This window comes from Podarcis melisellensis (genome assembly GCF_964234715.1).
Source record: "Podarcis melisellensis genome assembly, chromosome: 15".
NCBI classification, from domain to species: Eukaryota; Metazoa; Chordata; class Lepidosauria; order Squamata; family Lacertidae; genus Podarcis; species Podarcis melisellensis.
Window position 1 is genome coordinate 38,169,860 of NC_138532.1, and position 22,197 is coordinate 38,192,056.

Consider the following 22,197-nt stretch of genomic DNA (forward strand, 5'->3'; position numbering starts at 1 on the left):
AGAGGATATGATGAGCCTGCCTTATCCCTTTTTGCCCACCAGGTGCCACTGTTGATCCATAACCGATCCATGCGCACAAAAATAGCCACGACCCACAACCCCCCCTCCTTTTTTGGGGTGGGGAGTGTTATTTTCTTTTTCCTTTGTCTCCCAAATATCCTTTGCCTTTTATTTCATCCTCCTCGTTTTATGTTTGGCAGGATTGGCCGGCGAGGGCCGGTCTCGGTTCATTGAGAATCCATCAGTACATCTCGTGAAACAGGGTCCTTCTCCCACTCTTCCCGCCCCCTCCCCCCCCGGTCTCTCTCTCTCTCTCTTCAAAATCTGGGCTCGCTTGAAATGAATGAGCCCTCCAAGCCCAGCTGCACAAAGATCTCTCAGCAATGATATAAATGGGCCATTGAATTTGGTCTCATCTGTTCTCTTCAACTTGATAATATTTGCAAATAATTGCATGCTATTTTGGAGGTCCTTTTCTATAATCCTGGAGCCGTCTTCAGCTATCCACTCCCCCCTCCCCCTGTTTTCCTATCACTGATGTCATCCCTCTTTCCTCAGTTAATCCCCCTCTCTTCAAGAAAGCCTTAGAAATGCCCCACATCCATGTCATGGGCAAAGCTAAGGTGGAGAATCAACACCGATTGGCTATAGCCATGAGGTCCTAACTCCTGCCAGGTGAGAAGGGGGGAAAGGTCGCCAAAGGTGAGAGATGGAAAAGGCTGCACCTCCACTTACGGGTGCAGTGTGCTTCTGAATGCCGGTTGCTGGGAATCACAAGCTGAGAGAGTTGTTGTTGTTTTGCTCAGGTTCTGCTTGCAGGTTTCACTTGGGGCAGTTGGTTGGTCACTGCGAGAACAGGATGCTGGACTAGCCTGATCTAGCTGCAAAGGGGTGTTAACATTCTTAGGTGTGTTGGGTGACCAGAAGGGCAGCCCTGACCCTGAAGGGCCAAGCCTTAAGTCTCCAGAATGCCCTCTGGTCTGCATGCTGTTGCAAGCAGTTCCATCATCTCGGAAAACAGGACGCTGCCCTTCTGTAATCGCTCCTCCACCTAGCTGAGTATTGGCTGCACCGGCTGGGAACAGCTCTCCAGGGTTTCCGGCAGGGTTTTCTCCCAGCCCTACCTGGAGGTGCCAGGGTGCCTTCTGCATGCCGAGCAGACGCTCCACCACTCAGCTACAGCCCTTTCTGGTATGGTTGGTTACCCAGCGGTTAGGGCTGGATGCATTCCGCGCTTAAAAATGAAAAGAGTTGAATTCCGCAACAGGAAATGTTGAATTATGCAAACTGAGCAGATTTGCATTCAGTAATCTTACTGGTTTTGTGTAGTTCTTTCCCCACCCCCTGCCTCGAGAGGGGGGGAAGGGCCCTCAAGTCTCCCCCACCCCCAAAAGTCTTACATTTCTACAGGCGTTGTGAGATTTCGGCAGCCATCATCCCACCAACCTCTCTGCGTACCTTCACGATCATGAGAAAAAGGAAGCGAGGCTGAAAGCTGAGAGTCTCGGGATGCCTGATTCTGTGCGAGCTACCGCACTGGGCACTCCTGCTGCTGAACTCAAGTCCTTCTTGTGGGCTTGCCAATGGGGCATCAGGTTCACTGCTGTGAAAACAGGATGCAGGCCAAGGTGGGCTCACTGCCTGATCCAGCTGCTTCCTGGGAATCGTAGTGGGCACAGAGTGCTGCCTATAATTTTCCTCCCTTGTTCCAGAGCTTGCTGGTCGCACAGGCATCAGGTCCCTACCTGGTATTTGTTGGTTCCAGGTTCAGAATCTGCCACAGGTGTTTGTCCTACCTGTGATAGTGAAGCTCATTGTGACCAGGTCTTCCTATGTGTCGAGGTCTAGCTCTGTTTTCAGTCCTCCGGATTACGCACGTGGGAGGCTGCCTTTTAGACAGGTCAGACGATTGGTCCATCAAGCTGAGTATTACCAACACTGACTGGCAGAGTGGTTCTCCAGGGTTTGAGGCAAGGGACATTCTCAGTCCCACCAGGAGAAGACCTGGGCCATCTGCACACAGAAGAAGTGCTTTGCCACTGAGCTGTGTCCCTCTGGGGGACAACCAAGAAATGCAAGACAGGTGCAGGAGTTAAGAGAGAGGGGGATTTGTAGGTTGTTTTTTTATCATTGTCACCTTCATTCCTGAGAAACATAGGAAGTCGTCTTATACCAAGTCAGACCACTGGTCTCCCTAACTCAGTACTGCCAGCACTGACTACCAGCAGCTCTCCAGGGTTTCAGACAAGGAGCCCCTCGCAGTCCTGCCTGGCAATGCCGGGGATTGAACCGAGAACCTTTTGCATGCAAAGCAGATGCTCTGCCACTGAGCTACGGCTCTGCCTCTAAAAACAAAGTAGGATCCCAGTCCTCAGGGCTGTGAATTAAGAGCTGATTTAAATAAGAAAGCTGCTTTATACTGACTCATATCGTGGGTCCATGTAGCTCAGTGCTCTTCAATGCCTACCATTGATTTCCAGGTTTCAAGGTTTGCTCCCAGCCCAACCTAGAGGTGTCAAGGCTTAAAGCTGGGACCTTCTGCATACATTGCAGATGCTCTCCCCACTGAGCTCTGGCCTTTAAGGGAAAGAGCTTCTAGAGCAGATGGTGTTCCCCAAAGGAGCAATGACATCTTCCTTTCTAGAGAATGAAGCATTTAGCATTGCTTGACATTGAAACTTGATTCGGCATGAGCAAAATGCACCCCTTTGTTGGACATCAGCCCTCAGCCATATAGTGGATTGAAAGGCAGGGTTGGATGTACTGCAGTTTAAATCCTGTGCCCAGGCAAGCAGAATTCTGTGTTCTGTACAGATGGGGCATGATTTTTTTCTTCCCCTAATTTTAGTTCTGCAACATTTTACCATTTGGGTTCTGCTGTTAGACCATGCAGAGGAGCAAACAGCTGGGTGGGACATGGGAAATCTTATTTAGTCACCTCTCTGCCTTCTGCGATTTCAGCAGATGTTGCTGGCACATTTTCAAGCAGGCATGAGGGTTAGACACTTGATATTTTTGAGGAAAGCGCGGGGGGGGGGGGGGAGAGCTGAAAGACCTGGGAACCTTCAGATTCAAAATGTGATGAATAACACTTCTTGAATTTTCTTTCCTCTGCTGCTGTAGAATCACCATATACAAACATGGCTGTTTATAATTTTATCAGTACAGTAGCAGTGAGAGTTTTATGGTTTTCTGGCTTCTGAGATACCCACACTTTTAAAAAGAGAAACCAATAACCTTTGCAATCATAAGGTCTAGAAACCTTATAAATACAATGAATGCTGAGATTCTCAGAATGCTGGCTGAACATTTGTTTGCAGCACCGGACTCCCACTGTAGAATGCAAAACCCTCCTGGTTAGGTGGTTCTTCCTTATTTAAAAAAAGGAAGAACCTGTTTCTCACTGGTGCTGTAGATAATTGAGTCTGTTGTTTCTTGGAATGAAGCGAAACGAGAAAGTAGAACACAAACACCACATAGCCCTTGCTATACCTGTCCGATCGCAGGGATCTGCTCATAAGTTTCAAACGTCTGGCGCTGTAGAAACATCTTAGCAGAGTTAAGTAGTTGGCAAAACAGCCTGCCTTCCATCAATCACTCGGCTCTTGATACGAAATCAGCCGTGGTGCCTTGTGGCTCTTAAGCTACACTGAAACCTGGAGGGATGAATGGGATTCTTGGGAGTGTATCATTAGGACTCTTGGGGTTCCTGCTCTTTGCAGCCGGGGAGGGACACACCGTCAGCAGATGCAGGGACCGAGCGCTTCCAGGGACCACCTGTAAATCCCCCATAGTTTTGTGCTGTGGGTTTGATGTTAATTAAGCAGCAGGTAGCCGTAATTTGCAGCCGCTCCCCTGGCTGGCCTGCTTGCAAGAGGGCAGCGTTTGGAGGGGGCAGCCGGCGAAATGGAGCCGCCCGGGATAATGGGATGCAAATTGGACGGCAGTGGCGGACTCAAGTGGGGACGGAATTCCAAACAAACGTTTTCTAGGCGTGCTGAGCCCAGAGGTGCCTTTTGTGTCCAGGGTGCCTCTTCTGCAAGGCAAACCTGAGTTTTGGGCCGGTGGGGAAGAAAAGGGGGATTCAGAGGAAACGACCCACAGCTCTCTTAGCTTCTTTATGCCCTATGTGTCAGTTTCACTTAGGAACCGAGGGTAGGACTCAAGATCCATTCTCCTGCCCTCAGCTTCTTCCTTTGCCATAAGGAGGGAATCAAATGCTGCTGTACCTTACAGGGATGTTTGCTGACAAGAGCTTTATTACAGCATTGCAACATATTTATTGTACTCCTTTTTGGCCCAGACATACAAAAGATGTTGCTGCCTGTTTTATAACAGATGGATTACAATGTGATGTAAACAGAAAAACAAAAATAAGATGGGGTGTGCATAGGGAAAAGAAAGGAAAAATCAGATTAAGGATCAGCTCTCCCACCTCCCCACATATTAATGTTTAGCTGGGGTGCTCTCCTCCCCCTTTTCCTTCCCTTCCCTTCCCTATTAATATTTATTCACTCCCACCTATATCCATTCCTGATTACCTTTCAGAGCGACTTCCACCCATCAGCAAATCTTTCTACATGGCAAAACCTGTCTCTATCCCAGTGCAGCGTTTTCATAGATTTATTTACAGCATTTGTGTACCCTTGACCCTTTAGCCCCAAAGGCTGTTTGAATGGCTTATAGAAATGAGGGTTTTTTAAGGCTGCCCCTGCCCTTGGCTTCACAATCTTAAAAGACACAGCACATGAGGAAAAAGGGAACAGGAGGGGGGAGGGAAAAGCAAGCTCATGCACAAGTTCTTAAAGTTAGCAGATCTTACACAGAACTTATATAGAGTTCCATCTGTGCAGATTCTGAGTGCCCAGCAGCTCCTAACTGAAGTCAGTGGCGGCTTTCTCTCTCTTGCTCTCCCTGGAAACATAACCAATGGCTAGAGGAGTTGTGTCCAATATTATGTGGAAGGGCACAGGACTGGCCTGAACTATTGGGTCCAAATGGATTATCTAGCCCAGTATTGTTTCTCTGGCTGGTAGTGGCTCCCAAGGTCTCTCACCCAAGTCCCAAACCCTGATAGCTGCTTGAGATAGAGGCATAGGAAGCTGCCTTATCCTGAGCCTGACCTTCGGTCCATCTAGCTCAGTATCATTGACTCGGACTGGCAGCAGCTTTCTCAGACATCACACAGGGAGCATTTCCCAGTCCTACCCTGGAGAGGCTGGGGATTGAACCTGGGACCTTCTGCATGCCAAGCAGATGCTCTAGCACTGAGCCACAGCCTTTCCTCTTGGTGGCTTGGCTTTGATTTGCTCTGGACATGATTGGCCCAGATCCTTTGGAACCCGAAGGGGGTTTACTTCCTAGGTTTGTGCCAAGTTGGTTTATGACTGGAGAGTTGGTGGAGGCTCCCCTTTCCTTCTCCACTGCCAGCGCATCATTCTGCACTCCTGCATGCTCAGAGCAGACAGCTTTGGCTGCAGATGGTGTTTTCGGAAGGGTCAATTACAACTGGCTGCACTTTTGAAGCAGCTCCCCCTCCGAGACCGTAAGCTCCTCTGGTGTGGCTCCCTTATCTCCACCCCCCCAGCCACATTTCACGCCACTGGTTCTTCTGAAAAGACCCTTAATTTCCCATCTTTGTGTGCTGCAAATGATAGTCTCCCTCTCTCCCTTAATATAGCTGCGAGGATGGGAACCTCAACCTTTCGAAACCTAAGCAAGAATGCAATTTACCCAGATAGCACTGGTGGTGACCAGAATACCAACCCTTTTTGCTGGAATGTGATGATGGAAAAGGGTTGTGTCGTGTTTGTGGTGTTGACTCCAGTTTGTGTTGTCTGCATTTGTGTGTTGGTGTTCCGTTTGCTTTCCTTGTCATGGTTTGCAAGTTTTGCATTGATTTCCAAAGGGAGAGCGGCATTAAATCCAGATTAAGAGGAGAGGCAGCCTTGTGGCACTTGACACACTGACGCCAGGCTGGCTGCCAATGGCGCCCTCTGGATGTTGCTAGACTACAACTCCCATCATCCCTGCCCACTGGCTCTGGTGGCTGGGGCTGATGGGAGTTGTAGTCCAGCAGCCTCTGGAAGGCAGTGATGTATCTGAGGTGCAATTCAGAGAGGTACAGTGTATCCCAGTGCAATGTTGAGTCTCTAGTAGCTGTTCCATCAGGCTACAGCTGGGGAGGGAAGAGAAAGAAAGCAGGACCACTCCCCCATCGGCACGGCAACTTTCATTTCCACCTCTTGAACATTTCCATCCCAGCTGGTCATTAGAAGAACTTGTAGCTAAGAACTTGAGCCTGAGTTTGCATATTTCCTCCTCCCTCCCAGTCCATTTTTCCTTTTGTGTGATGTCTTTTTTTAGATTGTGAGCCTAATGGCACTTTTTGCTTCTTAGTGATTTGTAAGTCACTCTGGAAGCCCTTTCTCTCCCCCGCCCTTCTGAAGACTTAGATTAAAAAACAAAACAAACCTGAAGCACTTTAAAGTCATTCTGTGGCCACAAATGGAAGCATTCACCAGACAAGATTGTGCCAACACTCCATTTTGAGGAGTCTGTCTTGGCATGTCCCACAAATGGTTGTGTGAATAGCCCCGTTTTTCTTTTGAAATGCCTGCATTTATACATATATCTACTTGCCTGGAAGTATGCACCATTAAACTCGATGGCGCTTGCTTCTGAGTCGACCTCTGTGTAGCATTGCGCTGTCAGGCAGAAAAAGTATCTGGTTTTTATACTTTACTGCTTGGAAGCTCATTTTGTCACGAAGCGGTATATAAGAAGAAGAAGAAGAAGAGTTTGGATTTGATATCCCGCCTTTCACTCCCTTTAAGGAGTCTCAAAGCGGCTAACATTCTCCTTTCCCTTCCTCCCCCACAACAAACACTCTGTGGGGTGAGTGGGGCTGAGAGACTTCAAAGAAGTGTAACTGGCCCAAGGTCACCCAGCAGCTGCATGTGGAGGAGCGGAGACGCGAACCCGGTTCCCCAGATTAGGAGTCTACCGCTCTTAACCACTACACCACACTGGTTAATAGCAGCAGTAATAAATAATAACAATTGCATCGTTTAGCTACAAGCCATAACAAAAGCAAAAGGAGCATGAATTTAGTAACGTCTCGCCTAGTGGAAACCAGTGCAGTTTGACAGTCCTCAACTGCGACTGGATCACGCAGCTTTGTTTTCAGCCTGCCTCATTGCCCCTTCCTGCATTGCTTGGCCTCCTGGGCGATGTCGTGGGGGAGAAGGTGAGGATGAATGATGCTCTGGGAGTAAGAGAGCTGCTCCAGGGCCTGAAGGTCTGTCCAGTCTACCTGGAGCTCAACACTTCTAAATCAGAACATCAGAGGAGCCCGCTGGATTGGACCACGGGCCCATCTAGACCAGCCTCCTGTTCTCACACTGGCCAATCCAATGCTTCAGTGGGAAGCCTGAAAGCAGGGCCTGAACTCAGCATCCCTCTCTCTCCACATGCAATTCCCAGCAACAGGTGTTCAGAGGTATGTTGCCTCTTGAGAGTGGAGGTAGAAAATAACCATCGTGGCTCAGCGCCATCAGTAGCTTAGTCCTACTACATGAATTTATCTAATCCTCTTCTAAAGCCATCCAAGTTGGTGGTCGTCACTCCCTCTTTCAGAAGCGAGTTCCATAGTTGAACTGTGCGCCGTGTGAAGAAGTCCTTTGTCTCTCTCTAAGCCTTGGAGCAATCCTGCCATCAGCGGAAGGATTCCCGCCCATCACCTAATTTGCCTTGGCTTCAGCTTACATCAGCTGTAAAATGGGTGCACCGCTAGCCTAATCTGGCTGTAAAGACCATCTTACGTGTGTGTGAAGTGTTTTGAGCTGATCTAATGACAAGATGATGGGGGTGGGTGCAGTACTGTTAATTGTGGCCAGCTGATTATCTTTCTCTGCTCTTTTTTCATTTTCGGGTGGGGGGGGGAGGGGAGTTAATATGACAGCCTTCCCAAACCTCATCCCCTCCAGATGTTTTTGGCTACAACCCCCCTCATTCCTGACCACTGGCCATGCAGTCTGGGGCTGATGGCAGTGGTAGTACGAAAACATCTGCAGGAAAGGTTGGGAAGGCGGGTGGATTTTTTAAGCAAAATGCTTTTTGATTTGCTCAACCAAAGAAGCAGCTCTTTGGACACCAGCCAGGCTAACCAGCTTGCTATTTCATTTTATTTTTTGATCAGGTGAAACTCTTACTTGCACAGACAATGAATAGATTCAAAGGTGGCACATAGAAAGTCAGTGGGTTGCATCCAATTATGTTTTACTCGGAGTAGACTCAGTGAAATCAATGGAAGCTAAGTTACCCATGCCCATTTTTTTAAGTGGTCTGCTCTGAATAGAACTAGCATTGGCTAGAACCCAACTTGCTGCCCCCCCCCCAAAGGTACCACAATATTTTAAAATATACGTTGTAATATAGTCACTGGCTGCATCAGGACATCCAACTAAATTGTGGCTTAGTGAGATATGAATGAGCCTGGTCTCCCCCTGAGCTTGTGTTTCTCCAAAAGTTTGAAGTGTCTTCTGAACCTGCAACTGTGGTTTAAAATAACTGTAGTTACTTGGAACCAGGGGTGACTAACTTGTGACTTGCAGGCCATGTCCAGCCCTCTCAAAAAAGTTTGTGGCCCCCCAAGACTCAAATCATTTGATTTGATTTAATATTAGCATTCCAATTTTCCAATGACAAATGCCAAGCAAGCTCAAAGCGGCTCACAACAATCACAATTTGTCATTTTTGCCGAGGCTCCCGTATTTTTTTAAAAAATGAATCGTGAACAATGAATGGTTAAATATGTTTTTAAATAGTGTAGAACAGCTGATGGGAAAGTCTTTCAGAAGGCAGCCTTGAGAGCAATAGTTTGCACTGCCCCCAGTTTTGCTCTTCATCCACACCCACTCTGACATGTGGCCATGGGTCACCAAGGTCCTCGGTCCAAAAGAGAGTGCAATCCCAGTTCAATTTTTTTTAAAAAAATGAAGTTTTTTTATATTAAACCATAATTACTGTTATCTATGGTTTTGTCACTCCATATGACACAAGAAACAATGGTTAGCCAAAAGTGGAAGCAAAGGCTTCCAAACTCCTATTGGCTGTGTGGAAGGAGGAGAACAAGGAAGTGCCCAATAGGTAGCACAGCTCCTACAAGTAGCTCTAAGCCATGGTTTAGTGTGACATTCAAATGCAGCCAGTGACTCCTGTTGTTTTGCACAGCATATTTTGCAATATACATGTAGTGAGAATCTTACTAGAGCCCATGTGCCTTGCCACTAGTCCTTAAGAAGTTGGTTTAAACTGTTGTTTGTCATCTTAAATTCTTTATTTCTTAAATACATGGCAGAATGCCTCCCAGTGCAATCCTATACATGTCTATTAAGAAGCAAGTCCTATTCAGCTTGCTCTCAGGTAAGTGGGTTTAGGATTGCACATTTCATCCTTGATAAATGTGCCTGTGATGATTGCAATGGTGGCATTTTTTCCAATAACTTTCTGTTCTGCCTACATATGTGAAAAATGTGGTTGTGTAAAACTTTCATCACACTGAAGTCCTGCTTTGAAATGAATGGGCCATCAATTAGCTGCAATCAAACTGGTATTTTCAACTGGACTTCCAAGTGCTACTAACTCTGCAAATCAGGGTTTGTAACACTTAGGGTTGCATCCAGCTAGGTATTGGACCTATTAAAATTAATAGACCTAAGTTAATTGTGCTCATTAATTTCAGTAGGTCTACTCTGGCTAAATTTTTATGTTGTGGTATCTGTGAAGGGAAGAGCCTTAATAGTTTTGAAATGTGCCACCTTTTTCTGCCTCACCTTTTTGGGGATTCTATTTCCTCTTGTTTTGTGCTATCGGCTTAGGAAAATTATCTCATTTTTTTGAGTCCAGTCGGTCCTACCTACAACGTGCACCAAGTTTTTTGCCTACTACGAATGTAATCTTGTGCCTTCTGCTCCTTACACCAGCTTGAATGACAGTTCTAGATTTTTTTTAAATTAATTGATTTTTAATTCATTTTTACAATGGCTTTCACTAACAAACTATAACTAACTGTGGTTGTTTAATTACAGAGGGAACATACCCACGCTAAACAGGTACAGTAATTATCCTCCTTTTCAGATCTGAAAAAAATTATAGTTGTTAGAAGGATGTATAGGTTTTAACTAGCTTTAGGTTTTAACAATCTAACTTTTAATTTTTTAATAGTTTTTGGAGTCCCCGTTCTCATCCCTGGAACCCTAACAAAACCTCCCCGTTTTGTGCTACTTCGCTTTCCTCCTCCTCCTCCAAACATGTTCCTCTGCTGCTGCTGCTGCTGCTGCTGCTTCTTTCTTTCTCTTTATGCATTTTAAAAGGCAACTTTTGCATGCTGTGGAACTTTTAACATCACATGCTTGCGGGCTTAGCTCCCCTGCTTTTGAAACATTAGTTCCAGGCCTCGGAGCAGTGCAATCTAAAAAGCCAGTCTGCTTGTCTTCTCTTATTCCTATCCCTGTAACAAGATAGCCACGGACTTGCCTCCCTCCATTCGGGGTTAGTAGAATGGATACCTTTTTTTTGGCTGTTTTTCCACAGGAGATACCGAAAGCATTCTTCTTACGAGTTTCCTGGACAGGCACCCATATTACGCATGCTGGGCTGTCATATTTTCCAGCTGGGATCAGGGCTTAGCGTTGCTTGCCCCCTTCCCCTTTCCTCTCTTCTAGCCTGGAAGCTTTCCAGCACAGAGAATCGGGAGCAGGCTGTGTTTGCCTTGCATGCTCCCTTTCCTTTCCTATTTTATTGAACCAGGAAATTCAGCAAACAACACCTTAAAATGAATATTTGCAAATCACACTTTTATATAAAATATCACAAGGTAGTATACCAGCTAAAATACAACCCTCAGTGACAACAATTAAAAATAGCAGGCATGTCAGTAAAAGCACCTCAGGTTCAAAGGGCCTGCCTGAATAACGTTTTTAGAAGGCATCCGGAAAGGGGCAGGGATGGCTCTTGCCAAACCTCTATTGGCAAGGAGTTCCACAGGGCGTAGGTAGGACTTGCCACACTAAAGGCTCGGCCCCTGGTGAAGGTCAACTGGAGTTCAGGGGCACCTGTGGGGTATTGAGGTGGAGCGTAAGGAATGAGGTGGTTCTTAAGGTAGTTTGGGCCCGACTTGTTTAGGGCTTTGTGAATGAGCGCTGGAACCTAAGACCTGGCCTGAAGGCAAATTGGTGACATGTGGAGCGATGCATTGCAAGAAGCCTGCTCCTGTGAGCAGCCTGGCCTCTAGCTGCATCTTTATTATTTCTATTATTAATTAAATTTATATACATTGGAAACTTGGTTCCAGAACGGCTTAGCTGACGAACAAATCGGCTCCTGAACGCCGCAAACCCAGAAGTAAGTGTTCCGGTTTGCGAACGTTTTTCGAAAGCCAGACATCCGTTTCAGCTGTCGGCATTGTTCCCGGGGCCAATCAGCCAATCAGAAGCTGCACCTTGAACGTTTTGGAAGTCGAACAGACTTCCAGAACGGATTGAGTTCGCGAACCAAGGTACCGTTGTACCGCCCTTCATCTGCAGATCTCAGGGCGGTTCACAACATAAGATTACAACAATATAAAAACTGCAAGGTACATAGTGAATATAAAAGCAACAACAAACCAAGAATCCCCCCTCCCACAACACCTGGTGACTGAAGATGTATAATGAAGGTGCCAGGCAAGCCTCCCTGGGGAGAGCATTTCACAAACGGGGAGCCACTGCAGAAAAGGCCCATTCCCGTGTTGCCACCCTCCAGACCTCTGGCAGAGGAGGAATCTTCTGGACCAGATGCAAGGGCAGCCCCACATCAAGCGTGTTATAGCAATCAAGCCCTGAGGTTATTAATGCACAAACTGCAAATTTGGCTCAGCATGGTCTGTACTGATTGGCTGCTGCTCTCCGGGCTTTCAAAGACCTCGTCTTTCGCAGTCCTACCTGGAGATGCTGAACCCAGACCTTCAGTGTGCAGAGCAGGGGTCCAATTTTGACTGAGTGTAGAGCAGAAGGCTGCCTGAGGATTGACCCACCAGCCTTGACAAAGGGGCTCCCATCCGCTCATCTCTCTGCACTGGCCAAACATCACAATTGGCTAGATCCGTTCCCCAACCCCGGGCCTCCATTGTCCAGTCAGTGACTCTTCAGGTTTTCAAGCCAAGGACATTCACAGCCCTATCTGGAGATGCTGGTGGTTGGGCCTGGGACCTCTTGCATGTGAAGTAGCTGCTTTAGCCCTTCCCCAGATTGGAATCGGGAGTGTAGGAAGCTGCCTTCCACTAAGTCAAACCACTGGTCCATCTCTTCCTAGGGAACTCTGGGAACTGAAGTTCTCTGAGGGAGAAGCTCTCATACCCTTAACAAGCAACAATTTCCAGGATTCCTTGGGGAAAGCTGTAACTTAAAACTAAAACATACAGTGCAGACAGGGCCTTAGAGAGCACCTGGTTGGGGAAAGATGTACTCTCTAAAAATTTGCTTCCGATCTGATCAGAAACAGTTTGGAATTAGGTTAGTTCCCCTACCACAACCACAGTCAAATATCAGAAACCAGTTAAGAGGGAAATGAATGTGTCTAACTATAAAGAGTCTGTACTGTTCTCCCCCAGCCTGATGCTCACCAGATGTTTTGGGCTACAACTCCCAACATCCCCAGCTGGAACAGATATGGTGGCTGGGAGTTGAAGTTCAATAAGTCTGGAGGGCGCTAGGTTGAGCAAAGCTGCTTTGTGGTGTCCTTGTGCGTGTTAACACATTTCAAGACAAGTGGTTGTTTTATTTGTGTGCATTCGTGTATATGTCTGTTCGTAACCTTAATTTGCAAAAGATTTCCTAAATCTTTTAAAGCTAAAAGTCATCCTTGTCTTAAAAAAAAATAAAAATAAACCTAAAATACATCCTATCCACAGCTGTCAATGTTTTCCCCTTTTTAAGGGAAATTCCCTTATTCCAAATAGGATTCCTCTCAAGAAAAGGAAAAAGTTGACAGCTATGAGCCTATCATCTGTAGCATTGGCACAGAAGAACAAAAACTGGCTGGGGGTGATTGGATGATAAATTCTGCTGAAGCATTTGGGAGGGACGTTTATATATGTTGTCTTAATTTTTATTTATTTTACTTATAATCTGCACTTTCATTAAGTATATCAAGGTGGCATTACAACATGCAGAATGTAATTAAAATCTGTCCATAAATGTGCACAAAATGTAATTTTAAAAATCAGCACCAGTAGATACTGGTTGGTTAAAGAGAGGAATTCATAATGCGAATGGACAGTGCAGTATTCTGAAGAAGTCTGAAAGAAGGCAGGAACGGTTCCCATTGAACCTCAACTGGCAGGGAGTTCCACAGGGCAGGGTCTTCTTCTCTAGAGGCTTGGTCCCTAGTAAAGGCCAAAGCAACTTCAGAAGGGTCCTTTAGGATCTCAATGGTCAAGATGGAGCATAAGGAACCAGAGACCAATAGCGAGTCCCACCATCAAGAAGGTGGTTTCTGCTTTAGAGGGGGCACATGGGGCTCATTCACCTGGGAAGGTAGCCCATTTAGGAGAAGGGAAACTCTGATCCCAAACCTCTACTGCATTTCAAGGTATCTTTGGGAGCAGAAAGGGCTAAGGAGTAAAACCTACACAAATCTAGAGTCCCTAAGATGGTTGGATGGCTCCCAGTACGTTTCCGAGCACAATTCAAAGCGTTGGTGCTGACCTTTAAAGCCCTAAACGGCCTTGGTCCAGTATACCTGAAGGAGCATCTCCACCTCCATCGTTCAGCCCGGACACTGAGGTCCAGCGCCGAGGGCCTTCTGGCAGTTCCCTCACTGCAAGAAGCAAAGCTACAGGGAACCAGGCAGAGGGCCTTCTCGGTAGTGGCACCCGCCCTGTGGAACACCCTCCCACCAGATGTCAAAGAGAAAAATAGCTACCAAACTTTTAGAAGACATCTGAAGGCAGCCCTGTTTAGGGAAGCTTTTAATGTTTAATAGGTTATTGTATTTTAGTGTTTTGTTGGAAGCCGCCTAGAGTGGCTGGGGAAACCCAGCCAGATGGGTGGGATATAAATAATAAATTATTATTAGTAGTATTATTGTATGCCTCTTTCTGGAACCTCCTGCAGCCAAACATATTGCTCTGCTTTCCTTTGGACCACATCAGTGAGGCTGAGAGGGGGGTCTTGTAGTCTGGGCAGCCCAGGACCTCCATACATACTGCCCAGGCTTGTGCCCCAGGGAGGTCACTTCAGCGCTGCTAACACATAAGTTTGACTTCACTCCGGAGGCACACTCCGTTGTCTCTCGAGACAGACAGGTGCCAATTTAAATTAGAAACGTAAGCCATATGTAACAGAAATGCCACATGACCAAATGTGGTACAGCAAGAGGCTATCTTGTGGCGGGTTCTTGATGATAAAGACCAGGTGGTGATTGCCACACATCTGCATGTTGCCTGAGAGGCTTTTTAAAAAAATAATAATCATTTATTTCATAAAATTCACACATCGCTTGACTGTAAATAACCTCAAAGCGGTGTATAAAAAAGATAAAACAGTAAAGTCGAGGGGCTGAGGGAAATCGCAACCCTCGTTGAAAACATGAAAAATAAAATACTAAAACAGGTTAAAATCACCTCAGCTTTCTAAGTGTCTGGGTAGGTTTGTCTATAAACAGTGAAAGTGCCTGTTTGATTTCAATAGGCAGAGAGTTCCAAAGGGCAGGTGCTGCCACACTATAAGCAAATGCAGAATGGGTATTATGTGACACCTGTAGTGGTGCCAATTCCTCCGATTGAATGGGCGCACGTGGGGTAAGGGAATTTCGTTGGTAAATGGGTCCCAAATTATTCAGGGTTTTTATTCTAACAGGAACACCTTGAACTTGGCCTGGTAGCAAGTTTGCAACCAGTTCAGACTGAGCAAAGGTGATATATGCCGACAAGGCCTCACTCCCATCAGCAATTGGGCTGCAGCATTCAGATCAAGCATGAGGGAAGCCCCATGTAGAGTCCATTACTGCAATCCAATCTCGAAGGGTTTTTTTATACTTTTGATACAGTTTTGATAGTTGCTTGTGTTAAAGGGCAGCAATTTGGCAACATATTGTTCTGCCTTGAAAGAACACCTCTGGCTTCTTGTTTTCCTTAAAAAAAAGAGGCTCTACAGAATGGAAGAAGCATTTCCAACAACACAGAGTGTGTTTTGTCTCCTCTTTCTGTTCACCATTTGTATTCATCCCCCCCCCCCCTTCTGGAGCCCTTTAACACCTATTTAGCAAATTCCCCAACAACCTAATCTGGCTTCATTCCAAGTGTATTGGAGATAGCTGAATAGCACTTAAGTGCATTGAAGGGCATTGTTGTTTTGTGTCCCCCAGGGGGAACTCCTGCCTTACTTTGTGCTGCTTCATGGATTGCTCTGATAAATCTAATGCTCCCTTGGTCCCAATGTCTCCCTGCTCTATCGAAGCTCTATTTAAACGATAATTAATTAGCAGAAAGTGTAATCCAGGGGACAGCCACACATCGTGTGCAGTTCCGCCATGTGAATGTATGAATATAGAGAGTGCAGCGGGTGAATGAATGAATGAGTGGAAGCATGGAGGCTGCCCTTCTCTGCACGCTTCCCTAGGTGTAAGTCTCCTTGAACACCACGTGGCACACATAGGACTACATTGCAAAATCCAACCAGGTGTTCAGAGTTCCTTCCTTTTTCTGGAACTCTGAGTCTCAAGTGTTCTCTCTCTCTCTCTCTCTCTCTCTCTCTCTCTCTCTCTCTCTCTCTCTCTCACACACACACACACACACACACACACAGAGTCCTCTTTTTGTGGGGTATTTGTTTTCTCCTCTGTTTTTAAGCCCCACAAAGCCCAGCCTCTTAGGTGGTTTCAAACCACGTCTCTCTTCATGGATGCCTTCGGGCCTCTGTCTCTCCCCCTAACATATGCTCTTGATTTGACACTGCTGTTCCAGAATGTCCTTCTCGTCCAACCTCAACCATTATGGGATGGTGCACGTGGCCAGCGTCAGCGACGTTCTCTTGGACAACTCGTTCACCCCTCCGTGCCAACGCATGGGCGGGATGGTTTCCTTCCGAACCTTCGAAGACTTTGTCCGGTAAGCAAGGGGGAGGAGTCAATGCGTTTTGGAGAGTGTCTTGTGCCGCACGCCCCCTCCCCCCACCACGAACTTAAGTTCCCAGTTGAAGTGGGTTGAAAGGAAGAGGTGACCCATATTTACTCCCTACCTAGGCCTAGGACCCATGTACCTACAGGACCGCCTCTCCTGGTATGCCCTGCGGAGGACCTTAAGGTCCATAAATGACAACACCTTGGAGGTCCCAAGTTGCAAGGGGGTTAGATTGGTCTCAACTAGGGCCAGGGCCTTTTCAGTACTGGCCCCAACTTGGTGGAACGCTCTGTCACAAGAGACCAGGGCCCTGCAGGACTTGAAATCTTTCCGCAGGGCCTGCAAGACAGAGCTGTTTCGCCTGGCCTTTGGTTTGGACTCAGTCTGACCCTTATGTTTCCCTCCCCTTATGGTTTTGATCTATGGGCTACTATTAAAATGAGGCTGCATTTTAAATTATATTTTAACCTCTATTTTAAACTGGGTTTTTTTAATTGTAATTTTACTGGTGTTATCCTCCCTGAGCTGGCACTGGCCGGGGAGGGCGGGGTATAAATAAAATTTTATTATTTATTATTATTACTCCAAGCCAGCTCTCATAGTCTTTTTCTTGGTTGTGCTCAACAGTCCAGTTACAAAGCTGAGCTATATGCACCTGATCCTTTCGCCCAGATATAGGGAACTCCTCCCTTCCTGCATGCTAGGTATAAATGTGCCATTTATTGCAGGAGTTGCTCATTCAGTCTGCGAGATCCCTAATATGGGCCTGGGGCTTGCAGTAGCCTTGTGCAAGCCAGATAAAGGGCAAGGCACACACACACATACTTTGGTTGTGTTTGGTCTGGCCGTGTGGAAAGAGCCCTTCTGCCGCCAGTTGTGTGCACCTGCTATTTTCCTTCTCCATTCCTTTCAGGCTCTTCGATGAAGTCATGGGGTGCTTTTGTGACTCTCCACCTCAAAGCCCCACCTTCCCGGAAGCAGGCCACCCGTCCTTGTATGATGAAGATAAGGTACAACATCACCCGCTTGCTACCTTTTGTCATTTTGCATTTCTTAGTGCAGGAAGTATGATCTGATGTGTAGAGATCTTTCCTATTCTACTTAATTCAGAAGGGTTCTGGAAGCTTTTCTGTGTGAAAGAAACAAGCAGAAGGTTCATGATGTTTGGGTTATACCTTTAGAGAAGCTGAGTACAGCTGGCTTAAACTGTTATCTTTTCTGTCAAGGTCACGCTGACTATAGAAGTAGGGGCAGAAGGAGCCTGGGCTTCACTTTCTCTATCTCTTTTCCTTCTGGTGTGGTGTTCTGTATACAGTGGTACCTTAGGTTACAAACACTTTGGGTTACAAACTCCACCAACCCGGAAGTAGTACCTCGGGTTGAGAACTCTGCCCCAGGATGAGAACAGAAATTGTGCGGTGACAGCGGGAGGCCCCATTAGCAAAAGCACTCCTCAGGTTAAGAACGGTTTCGGGTTAAGAACAAACCTCCAGAGCGAATTAAGTTCGTAACCCGAGGTACCACTGTATAGTGTTAAAGTTTAGACTTATTTTAAGTTATTGTAAATTTAAGTTAAGCCTGCTGCAACTGGATTTCTTATGGACAGTGTGAATCCTGAATGTATTGGATTTGTGACCATTATGCTCATTTGCCTTCAGTAGCAGTAAAGCTCTGCTGGATGAAATATTAATTGCCTCTGGTCTATTTTTTGGGAATCCTGGAACGTGTTTAAGTTTTTACTCGGCTAACTATACATTGGAGTTTTGCTCTGGATCAACATTGAGTAGAATTCCATGACACCTTTGTCCGTACTAACGGATAGGAATATTGAAAGGGGGTGCATTTGGCACCAAGGTGGGGTTTTTGACTCTGCCCGAGCGGATCATGTCTGTGGCTGTCCACAGGAGCCCTACCACTTCATCACCTTCATTGTGATACTAAAATTCCTCCCTCGTCACTAAAACTTTCTGCAGTTGCTGCAGCTACCAGACCATCTCCAAGGGCAGCCCCACACAGAGTGCATTGCAGTAGTCTTGTCTCACAGTTACCAGAGCAAGGATTTGTATCCGTATCTTTTTGAAGACTTGGTTACATTTTCCCCAGAACGCGCAAGAAAAGCACTTTGGTACGTTCTAAGGCACATTGTTTTGTTTGTTTTACTCCAGAGTGCCAGAGACGAGCCAATTCACATCCTCAACGTCGCCATTAAGACCGATTGCGACATCGATGACGAAGGGCTGGCCAGCATGTTCAGAGAGTTCACGCAAACCAAGGTACCTATCGCTAAGCGGGTTGGATCTATTCTTCCCTTCTTCCCCTTCGCATCAACTTCCTCTTCCCTATGTCAGGTTTTAGATCATGTGAGGGGGGGGGACTGGGGGTGCAGTGATTTCTCCTCTGCTGTGTCCTCAGCGGCAGAACCTTCACCATCCACATCAGAGGTTGCTAATGTTGTGTTCATGGCACCCACAAAGGCCTTCATTGGCCTCAGGCAATTCTGAAGGAAAAGCCCCCCTTCTAAGCTACTTCCGTGAAACTCTGGAGTCAGCCATGCCACGATCTTGCCTGAAATAAGCATTGGTGGCTACGGCACTTGTGGCAGGGCAGGTGGCAGAAGCAGGTAGTTGGTGGTGGGTCAGTGGCCACTTTTGGACATTATACGAAACCATAGTTTATTGCTGTGCCAATCATCCTCCGGCTAATGTGCTTCCACCTCTACCTCCACCATGACGACGAGGAGACCAGAAGCATCAGTTTCCATTTTCAACAAAGCACAGTTTGTTGGTCAATGGGAACTGCAGCTGGCTTAGAATTTCAGTTGTCTGAACAAGCCAAGGTCAGAAACCATGGTTTGCTCTTGGCTTATTCAGACAAACCATAGTTTTCAACTAACCACAGTTTTTGCCTTGGACAAAACGAACAATTGTGATTCGCAGAATATTTGGAAGTCTTCTGATTTCCTTATCATGTGCATCTGACAGCATGTGCTAAAAGTTTCCTGGAGGGACCAGACTCTGGAATCCGTAGAACAGCCTTTTGCCTACCTGGTCCAGATGTTTGAGGTTACTGCCCTATCTGGCTAGGCAAAGGTTGCTCTAGAAGACAGTCACTTTTGTAATGAGCATTCTTCTCTTCTCTTTCAAAATATATATAAAAAAATTGTCCAGTAGCACCTTAAAAAAGGTAAAGGACCCCTGACAGTTAAGTCCAGTAACGAACGACTCTGGGGTTGCGGCACCCATCTCGCTTTACTGGCCAAGGGAGCTGACGTTTGTCTGCAGATAGTTTTTTCTGGGTCATGTGGCTAGCATGACTAAGCCGCTTCTGGCGAAACCAGAGCAGTGCACAGAAATGCTGTTTACCTTCCTGCCAGAGCGGTACCTATTTATCTACTTGCACTTTGACGTGCTTTCAAACTGCTAGGTTGGCAGGAGCAGGGACTGAGCAACAGGAGCTCACCCTGTTGCGGGGATTCGAACTGCCAACCTTCCAATGGGCAAGCCCTAGCCTCAGTGGTTTAGACCACAGCGCCACCCACGTCCCTAGTAGCACCTTAGAGACCAACTAAATTTGTTATTGGTATAAGCTTCCATGTGCATGCACACTTCTTCAGATACCTTCAGATACTTTGTTATTGTTCTAATATTTAAATGCTTTAAATTCTTAACTGGTTTGAATCTCTTAATTATTTTTTTTTTATTGGACTGGTCAAATGCCAAAACCAGTGCAGAGAAGATTAAATCAAAGCAATGACGGTGGATAGGAATGCGCAGATAAAAATGCATCTCAGCTTGAACGTCCCCCTCTCCAGCATTAAATTATTCTATCCATCTCAGAATTTTTCTTTCTCCCTTTTTATAAATAAAGTACCAAACTAGTTTTCTCTCTCTCATTAGCATGAAGATGCTTGAGGCATTTTTTTTAAGAGTGTGTGCGTGTCTTTAACAGGAGGAGAGGGAGGTGTTGCGCATTAAGCTATCAAATAGCTTGATCCAAATTGTCCAAATAATTTTCCAGTCCCAGCATGTCGTGAAAAGGGTTTCCCCCTCCGTTCCCTCTCCCCCCCTTCTATTTTTGATAGAAATTAGGATCGTATACTTGTAAATGACTTGTGGAGGAGATTGAGGCAGTCAGTGGAAATGGAGTTTCTCCAGGTGCTAGTCTCTAATAGCGCTATAATAGCTGTTGAGTCGCTGGGAGGTCTGCATTATTACAATGTAATCAGAATCCCGTTGCTATATACTTATTGTCTGACACTTGTGGAATTTTAAAAGCAATAACATTTTTTTCTAAAAAAATAAAAAAATAAAAATCACATCATTATTATTAAAGTTATTTTCTTCCTTTCTCCCTCTACGGCTGCCCCGATGCTCATTTTCAAAAGGGTTTTAACCTTAGTGAAAGCATTGTCGCCTGTGCTGGAAAGGGGCGGTTTTTTTGCTCCTGGTGTTGTGGAATCGGAGCCCTCTTTTTCTCTTGCTCTCTCCATTTCTAGTTACACTTCCCCCCATTTCTAGGTTAGCAAGCGGGGTGGGGAGAGAAAGGGCATTTCCAACAAAACAGCCGCCACTGTAAAAAGGGGATTAGACGAATTCACGGAGGAATAAGGCTATCAGATACAGCTACTGGCCACAAATGGCTGTGTTCTATCGCCATTGTCAGAGGCATTGAGACTCTGGATAGCAGTTGCCATGACTCACAAGTGGAGAAGGTTGCTATTGTCCTCATGTTCAACTTGTGGGCTTCCCATGGGCATCTGGTCAGCCACTGGGAGGACAGGGATGGTGGCGGGGGTTAGTCACCTGATCCCGCAGGCTCATCATACCTTCTGAAGGCAATAAAGGTAAAGGTAAAGGGACCCCTGACCATTAGGTCCAGTCGTGGATGACTCTGGGGTTGCGGCGCTCATCTCGCTTTATTGGCCAAGGGAGCTGGCGTACAGCTTCTGGGTCATGTGGCCAGCATGACTAAGCCGCTTCTGGCGAACCAGAGCAGCGCACGGAAACGCCGTTTACCTTCCCGCCAGAGCAGTATCTATTTATCTACTTGCATATTTGACGTGCTTTTGAACTGCTAGGTTGGCAGGAGCAGGGACCGAGCAACGGGAGCTCACCCTGTCACGGGGATTCGAACTGCCGACCTTCTGATCGGCAAGCCCTAGGCTCTGTGGTTTAACTCACAGCGCCACTCATGTCCCTTCTGAAGGCAATAGGCAGCGGAAAATGCATGATTAATCTATGGAACTGCAGTGTGAGGCAGTGATGGCCACCAACTTGGGTGGTTTCAAAAGAGTATCAGGCAGTGTCATGGAGGAGAGGGCTGCCAATGGCTACTAGCTACAATGGCTATGTTCTGCCTCCACAATTGGGGGCAGCTACGCTTTTGCTGGAAACCACAGGTGTGGAGAGGGCTCTTTGCTCAAATCCTGCTTGCTGATTTCCCACAGGCATTTGGCTGGCCCCTGTGAGAACAGGAGGCTGGAGGAGATGGCTGTCGATGGCTATGGCTCCTATCTAAGGCTTTTGCTATGGTGAAAGGGGCCATTCACAGAATCACCAAATTGCAGAGTTGGAAAGGACCATGAGGAACATCTAGTCCAACTCCCTTCAGCGCAGGAATCTTTCACCCAACATGGGGCTCAAACCCACAACCCTGGGATTAGGAGTCTCGTGCTCTGCCAACTGAGCAATCCCAATCAACCCAGATATTATGTCCTTTGACCCAGAGGACCCATCTCCTCATTCCAAACATGCGGGGAGAGTTCAGTATTTATGCCATTTATTCGTTGCATTTCACACACAGGAAGAGTGCCTTTGCAGCATGAAAGGCATTGAAGCTTCACACGAAACAGCCATAGAACGCAATACCAAAACGCACTCCCTCCAAAAGATAAAAAATGTGTATCTCACAGTATGATCGCCAGCGCCCCATCTTTCTTTTTGGTTTGATTCAGTAGTTTCGATCAGACCTGCAGTTTCAGAACGCTTGCGGTTTTTTCCTTTGTTCTCTACTCCGTTTTTCTCATGCTTTGTGTC

General features: G+C 46.5%; 1 protein-coding gene across 6 annotated transcripts in view; it reads left to right on the forward strand.

Annotated features, from left to right (window-relative positions):
- Nucleotides 1-22,197, forward strand: part of ACACA (acetyl-CoA carboxylase alpha) — a 173,759-nt gene that overhangs the window by 63,809 nt on the left and 87,753 nt on the right. For 4 of the 6 annotated variants that reach the window (XM_081890126.1, XM_081890128.1, XM_081890131.1 and 1 more), the window contains 4 exons: nt 10,092-10,115; nt 16,007-16,150; nt 17,076-17,172; nt 18,328-18,435. In XM_081890126.1, coding sequence (XP_081746252.1) covers nt 10,092-10,115; nt 16,007-16,150; nt 17,076-17,172; nt 18,328-18,435 — 373 coding nt within the window. The remainder of the gene's footprint in view (nt 1-10,091; nt 10,116-16,006; nt 16,151-17,075; nt 17,173-18,327; nt 18,436-22,197) is intronic. The other 2 variants (XM_081890127.1, XM_081890129.1) reach the window with 1 other exon arrangement.